The sequence below is a fragment of the Sprattus sprattus genome (assembly GCF_963457725.1).
Source record: "Sprattus sprattus genome assembly, chromosome: 7".
NCBI classification, from domain to species: Eukaryota; Metazoa; Chordata; class Actinopteri; order Clupeiformes; family Clupeidae; genus Sprattus; species Sprattus sprattus.
Window position 1 is genome coordinate 23,962,468 of NC_137926.1, and position 18,672 is coordinate 23,981,139.

Consider the following 18,672-nt stretch of genomic DNA (forward strand, 5'->3'; position numbering starts at 1 on the left):
ATGAGACGGGGAAAAGACTGTAATGGTGGATTATGGGCTGCTAGGCCTATATGTTTAATCCAACATCGATATTAAACCCCTGAGGGCTGGAAAAGGCAGAAAAAGCTGCACGTTTGGGTCAGGTGAATGCCTGAGCTGTGACTGTGGAGCAATCCTGCTCTGGCTGAAAACAACTGAAACTGAAAACAGAAGTAATGCCCAATGCTTCCAGAATTTCAGAGGCGCAAGTGCAGGCGCAAGAGGTCCTTGCAAGCCCCTTGCAAGCCCAAATCGCGTCTTTTCACGTCTTACGTGCATCAGCCGATTTTTCTAGACTTGCGCGCAAATGTACACAAGATACACACAAGCACAAGCCTGTCTGGAGTCTCAATTTTCAGTTTTCATACCGCAATTTTTAAAAACCAGTAAAGCCCAGAAGATGTTTAGAAAAGATGAATGCTCTTTAAGAGCTTTTGTGTGAAGAAGTTAGAAAGTATGAGCACTTATATAACCCATCTTGTGAACCAAAACCACTTGTAATGAACTGAAGTTTGTTTGAATTGTTTACTTTGATGAATATGCTATTCGCTATTCTATATGGAATATGGAATTTCCCCTACACGTTAGCATTAAGCTAACGTAGTTTCTATCACAGTTTAAACATGCAATGCTATGTGAAACGAATGTTACGAGATGAGATTACTAAAATGTATTCTGCATGTCTACTCAGTTTTACAGTGCTTCCAAAGTAAAGGTTTGAAAGAACGTCAAGCTTTAGACTTTCTGTTAGGGAACCTGTTACCTATCTGCCGAGCAAAGGTCAGGCTTATATACAAAAACATTAACGTGATTGATGCTAATACGTAGCGCGGTCTCTATGGAATTTCCACTATATTTGAATTAAACTTTACTCCACCTATTGTTCTGGAGGTGAATTGCTTTGCAACACGGGCAACCTTTTAGGGAGCATGAATTGCTATGAGTACATTTCCACAACATTTCCACAACAATGTGACACCCTTGCAGAAAGTATGCTGGCCCCTTAACAGTTGCGGTCCACTGGGGGACTCATGTGTGGGGGTGTTGAAAAGGCATCGCTAAAGTGCCCTCTAGAGTTTCGAAAACGAGAGGAAGTGTCCTTCACATTCACATTCATATTCACATTCACATTCACATTCACATTCACATTCACATTCACATTCACATTCACATTCACATTCACATTCACATTCACATTCACATTCACATTCACATTCACATGGGAAAAAATATTGAGTGTCCTCTGGGTGCCCCTTCATGCAATAAATGAATAAGATGTGCCCTCTAGAGCAAGACATTTGTATAATGTGTCTTAATGACTGCCCTTCTAGTGGAGAAATCTTGACACAGTACTCTGTAAGGAGCCTTTATAATGATCTAAACCTGACAATCCCTATGGGTGCCCTTCCAGTGGAAATTGGGGCTGTTATGAAGTGCCTTCTAGAGAACCCCTACATGACAGTATCCCAAAAGTAATCTTACAGGTGAGAAATATGTATATCAATTCCCACTTCTGACACCATATATAGCAAAGGGACAGAGCATTCACCGTCTTTGAACCTTGGTCAACGGGGTACAAAAGAGCCAGGCTTGTTGGTTTGGCAGTCAGGTGGGTTAACTCTATGTGTATGTGAAATCAACAGGTTATAGCATTCTAACTAAATACAGGACCAATTTTTATCATTAATTGTCCTTAGTAGAAGTTTGGAAAAAGTCAACAACTAGGGCCCAGGTGGTAAAAACCCTTGAGGCCATATTCACAAATAAAGAACTAGATACTGTATATGCAATAGGAGTAGTTGATCCAGAATGCCAATGCACAAATATACTGGATGGTCATTTCAGCCACCAGTACCATAACTGAACAACCTTAAAGTTATTATGAGAATTGCATTCACTGTGTATGTTCTATAGCTGCTGTAATCTTTCCTGTATTAAGCTGTTAAAGATCATTCGGCACATGATTGTGAACAGTAATAATGACCCAGTATGATCCACTGAGAGACAACTGAGGGAACTACAGTTAGGTCAGTTGCATTCACAAAGGGATGAGAGACAGAATGCTAAATACAGTGAGCTGATTTGAAACAAAACCCTTCAATGTCCTTCCAGAATGCGAAGACAGAATGCTACATACAGTGAGCTGATTTGAAACAAGACCCTTCAAGATTTCCTTCCAGAAGCTTCAAATATACAATGTAAATGGCATCCACAACACATCTGCTTGGAGACATTTTGAACCTATCCTGTGTGCTGTACCAGGTAACTGGATTCAGTGCAGTGTTCCTATTGTGCTGTCAGAGCACCTGTCAATCACAAACAGAAAATGCTGACAAACATTCTGTTGAGGCCCAGCCCGTGAAGAGTTTGAGACCTTAACAAGTGTAAAGCCATTACACAGCTATGATGATGATCTGTAAAATGGCTTTTGTGTGAGTTGTTCTACAATATGATTCTTACTTTGTATTATAGTAACATATGAAATATGTTACCTGTATAACCAATTTTATATAGTTGCCATGCCAACAAATATTCATAATGGTTGCCATTGGTGCCCTCTAGTGGTAGTAACCGACCTAATCACAAGCGTGTGAACAATTGAGATTTTACATCAACAAATCATTGCTGGACATTTAGCCTTGACACAGCCACCATTTGACAGCGTCCTGATCTTTCACTGACTCTTGACTCAAGCATCAGATTAGGGGTTACCGTTGTTATTGTGCCACCCCTGCCTGTGGAAACCACTCAGTGTAAGTGTTTACAGAACATGGAAAACACCCGAGGAACTGCTTGACTGCGTGCTATGTTTGGTCCAGAGAGAGGGGGAAATATTAGCAGCTGTGGGTGGCATTGAGAGAGAGAGCTGATTGGGAGCAGTGGGGTGCTTGCTGGGCTGCAGGTCACCGCGGTAACCTTGCTGTGGAAACGGGAGGGTGCACCTAAGAAGCTTTTCTGGGCCAATCCCTCAGCAACTGTCACAAGCAGTCAGTCACCTGCAGATGAAGCCATTCAGACACTTGGGTGGGTGTGTGTGTCTGTGCTTGTGTTTATGTGAGAGAGAGTGAATGTATGTTCTTCCATGTTCTTGTGAATGTGACATCATCAAGATATCCACCAAGTGAAGTTAAAGGAGGTATTGGATGAATTTGACAAAAGTGAATTGGATAAGAATCGAGGACTTTGTCTTTAATTGAGTTGAGCACTCGTGCACCATTGGTCTCATGTTGCTTCTAGCAGCACAGTGTTTTGAATCCCATCAGGAGGCTAGAGTACATACATCAGAGGGATTTCAGCTAACCCACCTTATTTACTCACACACAAACACAGCTCTTGATGCTTAATGATGCTGATCTTTCCAACGTTGAGATTGAGAATCTGTCAGTGGAAGGGATTTGATCAAATTGACTATTTTTTCTTGCACACACACTCCTTGCAGTCATCTCTGTGGTGACATTGATAGAAACAATTGAATAAACATACTTCCCGTCAGTTTACCTACTGTAAACCTATAACCTATTACAAGAAAATGTAATCTATGTCAATCAGATTCACAGAATCCCTAACTGATTAGAGAACCAACGTCAGACATCTTAGCAAGCTTCCTCTCGCCGTATTGATTGCAGAGAGACTGATGAAGAAGGAGTGATAAACAGCTAACAGGATTGGACTGACGACTGTAAAGTTACTTCTAAGGACACCAGAAAGAAACAAACACAATTCCCATTAATACACCAGCATAAATGAAACACTCACTCAGTGTGCTCCTATGAATAAGACACATAAAACCACAATCAAATTCACAACATGGATATAGTGAAAAAAAGACCAGAATCTTTATTTAAACATCAGTTGACCTCCTCCACAGTGTTATTACACAAATAGCTTTTAAAAGTGAAATCATATGTGGATGATTTTAGACATTAAGTGTAGTTTTTGCATGGTGTTATTTATTTCCCTGATCTCTTTTCCTGACCGTCTCCTATGGCCTGAGAGCTTAGGCACACTGCTGTTTCCAAGACTGAGCATCGCGACGGGGCACTCTAAGGGATTTGATGTTGTTTGCCTCCGTATGCAGATGATTTGTTTCCATGCCTAAGACACTCAGACGACCAGATTTAAATATCTCCATAGTGACACTGGTCGGCATTAGAGTAGCATGTATATGCCCACCCAACTGAACAACAATAACAAACACTAGATTTCACTTACTCATACACAGATACTCGGTGTGCATGCACACACTCACATACACATATTCAGGCACACACGTCCCTTTAATTCTCCAATCCTCTTTGTGAAAGTGACGTGCTTCTGTCAGAAACAGAGTTAAGCTGGAGAGAGAGAGAGGGAGAGAGAGATAGAGAGACAGTGAGTGAAAGAGGCGGAGAAGAGAGGGAAACCTGCAGACTAGCTCGCTCACTCTCTCTCTCTTTCTCTATCCTACAGTCCTGATGATGCCCATTGAGCTCTTGTCCTCCTAACCATCCAGGTCTCACCTGGAGGATCGAGTCCACCTGTGGAACTCCCAAACAAGGTCTCTGGATGTCTACATGTCCATGTGAAGGCTTTTAGTGACCACAGAGCTGCCAGGAACTTCTCAACCTCTGCGTGCTGCTGCAGCTGTTTGAATGAATTACTCCTAAGATCACTACAAAACTGTATCCAGGATGGAGGATTAAGTCTTGTGGGAGCAAGCCCAAACAGGTTTTCAAGGAATCTTTGAGAAACATATGTTGACATCGTTGGAGATATAGACAGTCAGCTGAACAAACACAGCCCAAGTCACCAAGCCATTTCCAGGGATTCACTTGTCAAAACCAGTTGTCTGAGAGGCCACCAACGCATAAGTGAGTACACAAGTGTTTAGGTGCGTGTGGCGTGCCAGAGCTCTGATAAATCAGCGGGCAGTTAGAGGGCCATTCTCCTTCCCCTGTCTTCTTGAGAGAGGGTGTCAGTTCTGGGGGGTTGGGTGGCCTCTGGGAGGGGCACGGTGGAGGACGACACACTGGATTTCGAGGAGATGGAGGGACATGGGTACGATCGCTTTGGCGACTCCGAGCGGGACAGCTACCAAATAGACTATCGGCGAATAGTGGGGGACACGGAGCCAACGCAGCCACAACTCTCACCCCGAGAGGGAGAGCACTTCCACGGGCACGGGCACGGGCACGGGCATGGGCACGAGACTGCCGCCCAGCGTTACAGTGCCACGCGCATACAGGCTGGATACGAACCTGAGAGGTGAGAGGGCATTCTGTGATTTAGCCTTAGAACAAATAAGACTGGCTGACATACATTTAATACAGACTGGAGGACAAATACATTTAATTCCTTTGGCATCAGAAACGAATATGCATTCTCAAACAAACTTATTTTCTCTGCTTACTGAAATGATTGCATGTTGCCATTTCTTGTCATTGCTTTAACATGACTTTGGACAAATGTCTAGTTGCACAAGAGTCTAGTTTCTGGACATGCAAATAAGATATGCACTTTCACTGGAGGAACTGAATAAGCTAAAGAACCTAAACTAGTAGGACACTGAACAGGACGCAGTCTCTAAGCTATAATGTATTAAGCTCCAGCATACAGTACTAATGACAATACATAACTTTAATAAATGTTGTGTGGTTGAAGATAGCATAAACTAAACTCCAAACTGAAACCAGAGTGTTTTGACTCGAAGTAGTGACGTGAAAGCCTTGCTTTAAAAAGCACAGTGATCCTCCACCTGGATGTGACGTAACAGAAATCCTCTTACTGGACAAGAACGTTCCAACCTGCAGGGCAGCTGGCAGTTAACAGGGCAGTCAAAACAAACCACTGATGTCAGACAGATTTTAATAGATAATAATACTTTTATGATGTTTCAGGGCATCTCATACTGATATGTAACTTTCAATTACCGGAAGTATACAGATCCTTCTAAACTGAGAGCAATGTCCATTCCAGACTGCTAAAAACATTTACTGGAGAATTGAGCAGTAGAAAATATTTCCTCAAACCAGCACTTTGATAGTAAGATGACAACTGAAAAAAAAACGCAATAATTAGGCTATGCACTAGACATTTCTTTGAAGAGCCGTGAAGATGTTTTTTCTGCTATTCCACAAATCTGTAAAAATGTCAAGTTTTGACATAATCTTATATTTACAATACATGTTATAGGTATACACAAGAAGGTTGTCACTTGAGATTTTAAATCTGCAAAATACTGGGCTGAGGTTTGATTGATATTTACCCTTTAAAAGCCTTTTATGTTGCTTATTCCTTATGCCCTCAGACTGAAGTTGCCAACAAGACTACCACTAACAACACAATTGCTGTACATCAGTCTCGGCTTGGCCATGCTTCCGTGTTGACAGATTCTGTGCTTTCAGCAGTATCATTTCACTCAGAAGCACTCAGAGCCGATGAGACGGGGAAAAGACTGTAATGGTGGATTATGGGCCGCTAGGCCTATATGTTTAATCCAACATCGAGATAGATAAACCCCTTAGGGCTGAACAGGGAAAGACTGCGCGTTTGGGTGAGGTTTATGCCCAGGCACCAACGGATATTTCCACTGAATTATAGGAATAGTTTCCAAACGAAAATAGTGACTCTGGTGCATGAAAAAACGAGTCGGCCATATAGTCTGGTTAAAATAACAACGTTAAACTGTGATTGAAGATATAGATAGATACCGATATTAACGTGGTTCCGTGTGTCCTGCTAAACGAGCACACTCAAAAAAGATCATCTCGCAGGGACAGGAGAGTTGGGCTAGACCGGAGGATATGACGCGCCCATAGTTCCATCCCTCTTTCCATCAAGCGATGAACAACATCGGGGAATCTGACAGCGCTGCCACTATCTTGCCGGTTAGAAAGAGCGAGTGGGCGAACAGATACATTTGGATGCATGCGTGGGACATTCCCTCTGAAAACAGATAAAAAATCAGGAGACTATCACAGCCAGACCTCATTGGGCAACGCAGTGAGTAGTAGACTACTGTGTGAGCGAGCTGTTGCTTTCAGTTAGGCTGATCTATTTTCATTTTCGTCGGCAGGCTCAGCTAACCATGGGGACAGATATGCATGAATGCATCATTTTAGATAGCCTGACTGAATATGTGTATATATATTTTCAGAAAAGAGAGCTTTAGTTGTCGTGGCGCTACGTTTATAAACAAGTACAAATAAGTGGAGATGTACAGTGAAAGGTAGCCTAGACGACAATGATGACATTAGGTAAAGCTTGAAGATCTCATGAGGTTAATTACTAGGGCAATATTTCAAACTTCTACCCAAGTTTCAAGTTCACAGACATAATAGCCTACCCCCAAATATGTCCTATATAAACGCAAGAACATCTTTCCAATTACAATTCAAAATTCGAACATTTAGTGTTCCAATATAATTCGTTTTTTATCCAGAATGTAACCTATTGCAGCACCACTTACTCTACTTTAACAATGTTTTCTTATCTGTAAGGACAGGTGACTGTCTTCCTTTCTCTATGGTTAAGAGCACATGTTAGCAGCATGGCTTGTCTACTAACAGTAGCCTACAAACAAAAAAATCTATGGAATTCATGACCTATTTGCAACTCTGCCAAGACAGGTTTTTTAAGAATGTCTCATTATGCTTCTTTAAAAAATCATTGTTTGTTTGTGCGCTTTTGTCACTCAGCATGGCAGACTACCTGATCAGTGGCGGTACAGGTTATGTACCAGAAGATGGGTTGACTGCCCAGCAGCTTTTTGCCATTGGAGATGGTCTCACTTATAAGTAAGTTGTATCTTTTCTGTCACTAACTGAATTACAATATTCTTGTAGGACGCAACAAACACACACACACACACACACACACACACACACACACACACACACACACACACACACACACACACACACACACCTTCACACACCCCAAAAGCTACCAAAGAAGAACCAAAGCTACGCTATGCACTTTTGGAAGATGTCGAAAAAGTTGAAAAGTTGAAAACAAATGACTAGAAGCTCAGAAGTTTTTCCTCAACATGCTTGCAAACGACTAGCAGGCAAATAGATATTTTTACACATTATAATGATGGAATCATGCTTCAAACATAGGATGGACCCCAATTGCAAAATTTGGTGAAATAAAATAAGGATTCTTTACTTACAACATGGGTTTTAAACAAAGACAGGATGTGCAAAGCACGGACAGTTTAAAACCCCAAAACAACGTGATACCACAAACATTGACAGACCAACAACTGAAAAAAACAAGGGTTTAAATACAAAAGACTGAAAAGAAAACAAGACACATGTAAAACCAATGATCTATAAACAGGAACAAAGAGAGCAGAAGCATGATACAATTAACACCAGACACTCATTGTTAAACAAGGAAATAAACAAAGACACATGATGAACTACAATGTGCAAAAAGTGACAGATAGACAACAGTGAAACAGCAAATGTAACAGGGTTAGAAAATGGCTTACAGGTACATTTCGTGAAATTATGTGTCATATACATAGTAGTATAATACTAGTATTATAGCTTTTATAGAGCGGCTATTCAGTAATTGCTTATAAAGAAATTAATGAGGGGTTCCTAGAGCATGCTGAGTATAGGGCTAAGACATGACAGCCTGTGATTTTAGATTATGTCATGCTTCCTACAGAATATTGGTTTATGTAACTTATAATAAACTGATTGCTCCATTAGTGGACAGGGAAGGGATTTTTGCATTGCTAATACGCACGCGCGCACGCACACGCACACGCACACGCACCATACAACGCACGGACGCACATTCACTCAAACACACACACACACTCACTCACTCACACACACACAGACACACACACACACACACATGCACACACACACACAGTTCTCACATCCACAGTGGACATCTGCTGATGAGATCACTCCCTCCATCGAAACCTTTAGACAGTGTATCCATGGAAACAGTATACTTTACAGGTTTCCTCAGAACACATGCAGACAGAATGCTCCCCCTTACCTAATTATAGCACTTCCTCTGTAGAGGGCTTATGGGGAAACGACAGTTGTTATGGTTACAAGGAAGCATGCCAGTGTCAGCCATTTTTTAGTGGTTGCACAAAGTGTCTCTGTCCCCACCCTGGTACATCCCTACCAGAGTCACCTCAGGGCCCCAGTAAATGTCCAACACTTAAGGTATTTGACACCAATGTCTCACATCCGATATCTCAGTCTCAGTGTTTGGGAATTGCTGTCATTTCTTGTTTACTTGAAATCAGTGTGGGGACATCTTAGCACAGCAGGAGCACTAACGTGTACCAGGACCGCATCCATTAGCAAACTACCAGCTTACATGGGCAGTCATTAGCTGCCATTAAGCAGTCGGTGGTCTTCCAGTCTATTCCTGGCAGCAGGAGGTGCAGTGTTTAATCTGGACTAATGGAGGGTTTATCTGGAGGAGATGCCGTGGAGGACAGCTTGGGTGCTGGCAGTCAGGCCACATGCTTGCTTTAGTGAACGTTGTCCATGGTGCCATTCTTTTTAGCAGGAGACAGTTGCTTCCTCACTTCCTTGCTTTGAGTGGCCGTTTGACCGTTTATCTCTTTCATTCCCTTCCCTGTGCCAAGTGGGCTCAGTCCCTTGAAGAGATTGCATGTTCATTCAGTTATGACTGGCCTCATTCTCTCAGGCGCACATTACTTTGTGTTCCCAAACAGTCACATACTTATTGCTGCTGTCTCTCAGTCTTTCACTCCATGGGACAGTGACTAAACTGGTCACTCACTTACAGACATATACTCCCTAACTGTCTATTTTGCTTGTTTTTGCTCAGTTTCTTTCTTGTTTGGTCAATTCCAGTCAGTGAATCAGAGATGTTCTTATTATGTATTTCCTCTCATATTGTCTAGTGTTTGAATATAACAGGAAGCACACTGTGACATAGTCTGTGCTAGTGCCATTTGCTGTTTGGAGAGATCTTTCTATGTTTTGATATGTCCGTTTGGATTTTCAGCCTTTTTAGCTTATAAAGTGTATGTTTACATAATGGCATCAGTCCCCATCTAAGAACATTAACTGTTCTCCAGTCGTAAGTAGATTACATAATCCTTCCTTGCAACATAAGGTACACGTCCAGAGGACATGGACCTTGTGAGCTCAATCTCACACGCACACATACACAGTGGAAATAAAAACTGTTGAATGTAGGACAAAACCCTAAAGATCTAGGACAGTAGTTTTGTATCATGTACACAATATACACTCAGGACCTTAAGTAATACAGGTTATAGTTCACATGTTCCCAAGTAGTCTCTGAGCAGCTCAGCCATGACTACAGGCTCAGACAACTCCAACAGAAGCGTTGTTGTGGCTGATTTAGCTACAAAGCATATAACCCCTGTCTCCACTGGTCTTGTGTGTGTTTGCCAACCTCAACATATACGTACATAAGAGAGCAACATAGACATACGCCCATAAACAGGCACACACACACACAAAAAATTTGTCGGCGACGAAGAAATCGGGGCAAAATCAGGCTGAAATCGTGAAGTGTGAACCGGCCATAACTCAGTGAATGGAAACATGACAAACTTTTCATGAATGCGCTTAAATATGTGGAGCAGTTGGATGGAAACCTAGCTCTACACACACACATGGATGGGTGCTGATTAGGTGTTCTGAAGTTGTAGCCCTGAGAGGCTCTTGGCTGGCTTGATTGACCCGGCCTGACCTCCTGAGGGAAAACAAGAGCCCAAGTGTGGTGTGATGTAGACTCAACAGCCAGTGGGTTCTCATAAACACAATCTGTAAGTGGGCTTGAAATGAACGAGCAGCAGATGCTCTGATTGTGTTTGTCTTTCGGTCCAGCTGCATCCAGCCACAACATGCAGGTGCACAGTCATCTCGCTGTGGTCTGTTAATGAACCTGTCTGTGTGTGTGTGTGTGTGTGTGTGTGTGTGTGTGTGTGTGTGTATGTGTGTATGTGTGTGTTAGTAAGTGGGTGTATAAAACCCTTGCTTTTGAAGGTCTGAGTCTATTGTGCATAATGTTAACCCCAGTTTTTCATTTGCTTTTTAGTGACTTTCTCATCCTTCCTGGTTTCATTGACTTCACTTCTGATGAAGTGGTAAGTTTAGTTGAAATATAACTGTATGTACACACACACACACACACACACACACACACACACACACACACACACACACACACACACACACACACACACACACACACACACACACACACACACACACACACACACACACACACACACACTCAGGATTCAAGCAGAAGCAGGTGTGTTTGTTAATGACAGGGAGGGGAGGGCAGGTAGGTAGAGAAGGGGATATGTTATTGCCTCTTTTCCCAAGTGAGATAGACATGTTGACACAGGCAGATTAAGCTTACATGTCCTCTGGGATGTTGCCTACTGCAAAAACTGACAGAGCTGAAAACTCATTATCAGCGAGAAAGGTGCTTGTCCCTCTCTTTCTGCGGATACCACTGGTAGTCCACAACATGAGCATCTATTCAAAACTAGACAGCGCTCTTCATGTTGGCTTACAGTCAGCTGACCAGTAAACGGAACTGATCCCAGCACTAGAGGGCACTTATCTCACAGTTGGTCATTTGAGTCAGTCTGATTACGTGCCTGTAGCACCATACTGTGATACCATTCTTACCCTTTATATTCACTGCAGTGTGGTCTGGCCTGTGCCACGATTGATGGCCAGTCTGGTCTGGTGGTGTTGCTGTTATCACTGTGAGGTTGGGGTAATGGGCAGGCCACAGCTGCTTGATTTTGTCATTGGCTTTCAGAGCTGGCAGGTAAAGTAGAGTCCAGCTGAGAGGGGAAATGAGATGATGCCATCTTAATCTTACTGATGGCAGGTGCTCGCTAAGAGTGTAACTAACAGAAATGAACAGAATGGTGTTTTTCCAGTTATTCCTGCTTACGCATACGTGAATACATACATATACCGTACATACAGTACATGCATGTATATTCAAGCAAATTGATACAGGTGTATCAGTTTGCCAGGGACCAGGGACTGGATAACAGGGAGTTAAAAGGATATCATTAAAGGGTCTGGGTGTGGTTGCTTATTTATTTTGCTGACTCAGTCATTTGTGTTAGATTCCTATATTCTTTTGGGCTTATCTGGGGTAAGACTTTTTCCAGCACCAGGAAGACTACTTTGGAAAAAACATAAAAAAATTAAGATGATCATGTGGGCGTTACACCCTTCTACCTAAAAATGCACCATCATTTTTATACCCTCTTGTAACCTAGGATTTGACGTCTGCCCTTACCCGGAAAATCACCCTTAAGACCCCGCTCATCTCTTCTCCTATGGATACCGTCACGGAGTCCTCCATGGCCATCGCCATGGCAGTGAGTACAGTATCTTTTGGGAGGCGGTCATTAATTAAGACTTAATCAGTGTGGTTATTCAGTTACACAAGGTGGACTAGCAAAACATAACATACAATACATTTTACACTATGAGTCTCTTGGTGTTTGTGCATTTTTGTGATGTAATGTTCAACAGAAAGAGATTTATTGTATAACCAGTTTTAGACAGTTGTATCAATAATTGGATTGGTCCATGATTGATTGTTTTGTGGCCTAGCTCATGGGAGGAATTGGCATCATCCATCATAATTGCACTCCAGAGTTCCAAGCCAATGAGGTTCGGAGAGTGAAGGTACAATCTGTTTGCTTGATTTGGTCACAGTTAGCTCTGTTTGCTCTGTGTGTTGAATGCCATTTAGTCAGTTGTGTGTCCGTCTATGCGTGTGTGTGTGCGTGTGTGAGAGCGCACGTCTGTGTGAGTGTCTGTGCATCTGTGTGTGTGCGGTTTGTGCAATGTGTTGTGGTCAAGGCCTCACCTCGGTGTCTGTGTTTGTGTGTGTTAATTGCAGAAATTTGAGCAAGGCTTCATCACAGACCCTGTGGTGATGAGTCCCAGGCACACGGTTGGTAATGTGTTCGAGGCGAAGGACCGACACGGTTTCTCTGGGATCCCCGTCACTGAGACGGGCAAGATGGGCAGCAAGCTGATGGGCATCGTCACGTCACGAGACATCGACTTCCTGTCTGAGAAAGACCACGACAGGCCACTGGAGGAGGTAAAGGAACCTGTGTTGGTTGTGTGCATGACAGGGTGACATTGTCATTTTGCCATCGTGTGATTGTGTTTGTATGTGTGTGTATTGTTCCTTTGTATATGTGGCATGTCTAACCTCAATAGATATCTGTAATATATTTAATGCGTAATACTGTGTGCCATGCTTAATGCTGCTTTCTACGGGGCGAAGGTTTGATATTGTGAATCTTCCAGGTTATGACAAAGAGGGAGGATCTGGTTGTTGCTCCTGCTGGTGTGACTTTAAAAGAGGCCAATGACATTCTGCAGCGCAGTAAGAAAGGTGAGGATTGGAGCTCTATTAAAGCACGACTCATTCTGGGTTATAACTTTGTACTTCATTGTACTCCTGGTAGACTATGCAAAACATGTATAAAAGAGCAAATGTTGCCTTCCCCTCTATAATATTTAACTGATATATGGTCTTTGTTATTTTCAGTAACTCACTGATAGACAGGATTAAAACAGCAGTAATGGAGGAGAAAGGGATTAAGATTAACGGTGAATACTGTAATTGTTTGAGGATTTTAGACCCTGTATTTATGATTTTTGGTGGCAGATTGGTGTCAATTCATGATTCATGATCGTCTCACAGCATTGAAGCTTTTTAAACCCATGCCCACTCTTATTATTAAAACCTTGAGCGTGTGTACGTAAATGTATACACTTTAAATTGTAGAACTCGTCTTAAAACCTTTGTTGTATGTCTGAGACATGGCATCTCCTTCTTTTTACTCTCATCCTCAGGGAAGCTGCCTATTGTGAATGACAATGATGAGCTAGTGGCCATCATTGCTCGGACAGACCTGAAGAAGAACCGCGACTATCCGCTTGCCTCCAAAGACTCGCGCAAACAGCTGCTGTGTGGTGCAGCCGTAGGCACCCGTGACGACGACAAGTACCGGCTGGATCTGCTCATTCAAGCCGGGGTGGACGTGGTGGTGCTGGTGAGGACAACGGTCAGGGTCAAAGGTCATCTGTGGGCTTAAGGGGCAGGGTTGAATGAAAGAGATGTGCTTTAGTTGGGATGTAGATATGTTTAACTAGTACCACGGAGGTGGTGATTTGGAGCTCATTGCTGCATTGGAGCTGTTGCACACTGTGAAAAGATGTGATGTTTAGAATGATACTAGAGAGTACACGCAAACAGAGGAATATAAGTAGACCTAAGACTGGATTATAGTCAAAACATAGGTAGAGGATGCAATGGAGGTGTTGTTTTCTAATAGGGTGTGCTGTGCTGTGCTAGCTCCGTGTGGAGATCAGGTGTAATTACTGTGTTTGCTCCCAGGACTCATCCCAGGGGAACTCCGTGTTCCAAATCAGCATGATCAACTACATGAAGCAGAAGTACCCAGAGCTGCAGGTGGTGGGAGGAAACGGTACACCAGCCGCATTATCACACTTTCACCTTTTTTGTCTTCTTAGTGACTTTTCCTGTTCAACTTGTCTGGTTTGTCCTTTCAGCATTTTTTTTTGCAGCCAGCCTAGTGTGTAACACTTGGTTTGGAAGTGTTATTTTTCTTTCCTCATCTCTCTTTTTTATCTCTTGTCTCGCATACAATTTAGTATTTAGTGGCTCATGTGGCAGAGTTGTAACAGCATAGTTCTACTCTCTCTATCTCTCTCTCTCCCTGTGCTCTTTCTCTCACTCCAGCTTTCAAAGTCAGCAACTAAGGCTTTTAAAGTGCTCTTGCCATTCTTTGGGAAACAAACTATGCCTGTGTTAATGTTTTAGAACCTGAGGAAATATAATTTTGTTTCCATTTAAAATGTTCTGTTGTTTAATAAGCATTTCTTAATCAACATGTGGGAAATTAAGTGCATTACACCCTACAGCACTACACTGAAGTCACTATGGGATTTTTCATTTGTATGTGTGTGTGCCAACAACACATGGGAAATTAACTGCACAACATACTACACCACTATACTAAAATGACTATAGGATTACCAGGATTCATGTGTGTATGTGTGTGTGTTTGTGTTTTTATGTGTGTGTGTGTGTGTGTGTGTGTGTGTGTGTGTGTGTGTGTGTTTCTTTAGTTTTTTCTCCTCTCTCTCACTATTTTTTTGTAAATTGACTCCGGTTTAAAAGCCTTGGCGTTTGCTCAAGTGTTGTGATGGCAATGGTTTCTCTTTGTTGAACTGTCTTATTTATTATTGCTCTTTTATTAAAGACTTTAACATTGCATCCTGTTTAAGGGCACTGATACAGTAGCCCCTCGGATGATGTTAATACTGCAGCATATTTGAAGTCAACATTTTAGATGATTGAATGGTGTCTATACTGGATGTGGTTTAGTTTTGGAATTGAAGTGGGTTTTGATTATTTTTATATTATTGGATGTTAGATTATATTTGATCAGATCAGACTGTTGTGGGTTTGGCATTAATTGTGCGGCTTGTTAGAATGATGAAAAAAACCTTCGGTCATGTCATTATAATCATCTCTCTCTTTAGTGGTGACTGCGGCTCAGGCCAAGAACCTGATCGATGCGGGGGTGGATGCCTTAAGAGTGGGTATGGGCTGTGGCTCCATCTGCATCACTCAGGAAGGTCAGGGAGACTCACAAGAATGAAATCTGATGCACAATTACATGTTCCCTTCCAAAGTGCCCTTTCTCCCTCACAACCACATATATGTGTCATAATGTATGAGGAGGATTTGTATTGAAAGCCCCTGCTGCAAAGAAAAATACATGTTACTGAAAATGAAAGTAGGTCAGAATATGAAATGGTTTACAATGATAGATTCAACCAAAACATTGTGACTTCATCATACTGGATACAGGGATTTATGTCTTTTTGTTTATGTGTGTGTTTGTCACAGTGATGGCTGTTGGACGACCACAGGGCACAGCTGTGTATAAAGTGGCAGAGTATGCCCGCAGGTTTGGTGTGCCAGTTATAGCAGATGGTGGCATTCAGACTGTGGGGCATGTGGTCAAGGCCCTAGCACTCGGAGCATCAACAGGTGGGTTTCTTACTGTACACACTGTCACACACACACATTTGTGGATTATGTATTTGTTTCTTAATATAATTTTATGACCCTTGCGTTTGCAGTGATGATGGGCTCATTGCTGGCGGCAACCACGGAGGCCCCTGGAGAGTATTTCTTCTCGGATGGCGTGCGGCTGAAGAAGTACCGGGGGATGGGCTCTCTGGACGCTATGGAGAAGAACAGCAGCAGCCAAAAACGCTACTTCAGGTAATGCTGCACAGCCAGCACTCTGTGCTTAACCTTTATGCTCCTTACAGACTCCGTAAGAAAGCAGAGCTGCAACAACACTGAACTGTACATCATGAAATCAGATGACATTAAAAGTTTAGTTAATGATCTTAACAGAGTGTGTGTCAACATATCTGTGTCTTTTCATTTATAGTGAGGGCGATAAGGTGAAGGTGGCTCAAGGTGTATCGGGGTCGGTGCAAGACAAAGGCTCCATCCATAAGTTTGTGCCCTACCTCTTTGCTGGCATCCAGCATGGTTGCCAGGACATTGGGGCTAAAAGCCTATCCATCTTACGGTAAGATACTGCACATGTGCAGCATTAGGCTCACAGACAACTGCCTGGCAAAATCTCACTACTGCCACATTTACAGGGAAAGATGGAATGCCTACAGTATGATATTGATAGGGCAGCCATAGGCTTGCAAGTTGGAGAGTTGAATTGACACATTTGTGAATTTATGTACATGAATAGTCAGAGAGGTTAATTAGTGTCTCATGCTCTAGTTAGTACTTATATACAGGATCTGTATTATATACTGTATCTTTATGTATGCATGTGTTTACTTATGTATGCATGTGTTAGGCTGAACTTTAGTTTGTGTCGAGATGGTGTACCAGGTTATGCATGTGTGTGTGTGTGTGTGTGTTCGTTTCTGTGCCATTTGTCATGCTAAAATGCCCCCTGTGTGATTGCATTCTTTGCCAGCTCCATGATGTACTCTGGAGAGCTGAAGTTCGAGAAGAGGACCATGTCAGCACAAGTGGAAGGTGGCGTGCATGGTCTTCACTCGTAAGTCATCCCTCTCCACGAATCAGGGGCCGCTTAATCATACGCTAATATACATACAATTTTCTCTTCTTTCTTTTTGGAACAGTAGCAGTTAGATATGAAATGTGTCTTCTTTCTTCTTGGAACAGTAGCAGTTAGTTATGATATTTGTCTTCTGTCTTTCCTCCCTTGTTTCTTTCTCTTTCTCTCTCACTCGTGCACATCATAGATATTCTTTTGTGCCATGTAAGTACACACAACCCTGTGCTATTAAACCACTGCCCCATGCTGTGCCTGTTGGTGAAAGGGGTTTAGCAAATTATCTCTCCCAGTGTGGACTTCCGTTTAGTGGCTCATGTGGCTGAATTCTAACTGCATAGTTCTCCCTCTATATTATAATCTCCCAGCACTCTCTCTCCCTCTCTCTCCCCCTCTCTCTCTCTCCCTCTATCGCGCTCTCTCTCTCGCACTCTCCCTCTCTCTCTCGTTTTAGTGGCTCATGTGGCTGAATTCGAACTGCATAGTTCTCCCTCTATATTATAATCTCCCAGCACTCTCTCTCTCTCTCCCTCTCGCGCTCTCTCTGTCTCGCGCTCTCTCTCTCTCGCACGCACTTTCTCTCCCTCTCTCTCTCTCCCTCTCCCTCTCTCTCTTTCGCTTACGCTCTCTCTCCCTCTCTCTCTCTCTCTGTCCCTCTATCTCTCTCCCTCACTCTCCCAGTGCTCTCTGTCTCTCTGTCTCTCTCCAGCTCTTTCAAAGTCAGCAACTAAGGCTTTTAAAGTGCTCTTGCCATTCTTTGGGAAGCATAGACTATGCCTGTGTTAATGTTTTAGAACCTGAGTAAATACAATATTTGAAATTTCTGTCTGGAATTGTGAGAATTTTGATTCCATTTGCAAGAACTTCAAATGACTTCCGTGATGTTTTGTTGTTTAATAAGCATTTCTTAATCAACATGTGGGAAATTAACTGCATTACACCCTACAGCACTACACTGAAGTCACTATGGGATTATTCATGTGTTTGTGTGCGCGCCAACAACACATGGGAAATTAACAGCTCAACATACTATACTAAAATGACTATGGGATTACCGATGTTCATGTATGTGTGTGTTGGTTTATGGTTTTATGTTTTTATGTATGTGTGTGTGTGTGTGTGTGCGTGTGTGTGTGTGTGTACGCCAAACACACTCACAATCTGTCTTTTGTGTGTGCAGTTATGAAAAGCGGCTTTACTGAAGGAGGCAGAGGAGGCCAGAGCCGTGTGGCTCCCAACGTCCCCAGCCCAGCGTCACTCAAACACAACGGCTACTTGTGACTAGACCCGCCTCACTCGAACCCACCCCAGCCCAGAGACACCACCTTAACGCTGTGCTGTCCTTCCCTTCTCCTCAAGCTGAGTAGAGTACTCTTATCCCTCCTCTCCCTCTATCTCTCTCTCTCTTTCCCTCTCTCCTATGGACACCCCATGTGGTATAGAGCACCAATGTGTTTGGGATGCAACTGCCCTTG

The 18,672-nt window shown here is 42.8% G+C and overlaps 1 protein-coding gene across 1 annotated transcript; it reads left to right on the forward strand.

The window, feature by feature from the left end:
- Window positions 1-5,041: 5,041 nt before the first annotated feature.
- On the forward strand, window positions 5,042-18,399 carry impdh1a (IMP (inosine 5'-monophosphate) dehydrogenase 1a; the record flags this gene model as incomplete). Its single annotated transcript, XM_080842206.1, has 15 exons — window positions 5,042-5,262; window positions 7,695-7,793; window positions 11,080-11,128; window positions 12,296-12,397; window positions 12,636-12,710; window positions 12,928-13,134; window positions 13,347-13,434; window positions 13,899-14,098; window positions 14,443-14,533; window positions 15,615-15,710; window positions 15,985-16,128; window positions 16,221-16,365; window positions 16,541-16,684; window positions 17,096-17,179; window positions 18,378-18,399. The coding sequence occupies 15 exons, from the start codon at window positions 5,042-5,044 to the stop codon at window positions 18,397-18,399; spliced, it is 1,767 nt and encodes a 588-aa protein (XP_080698332.1).
- Window positions 18,400-18,672: the final 273 nt, after the last annotated feature.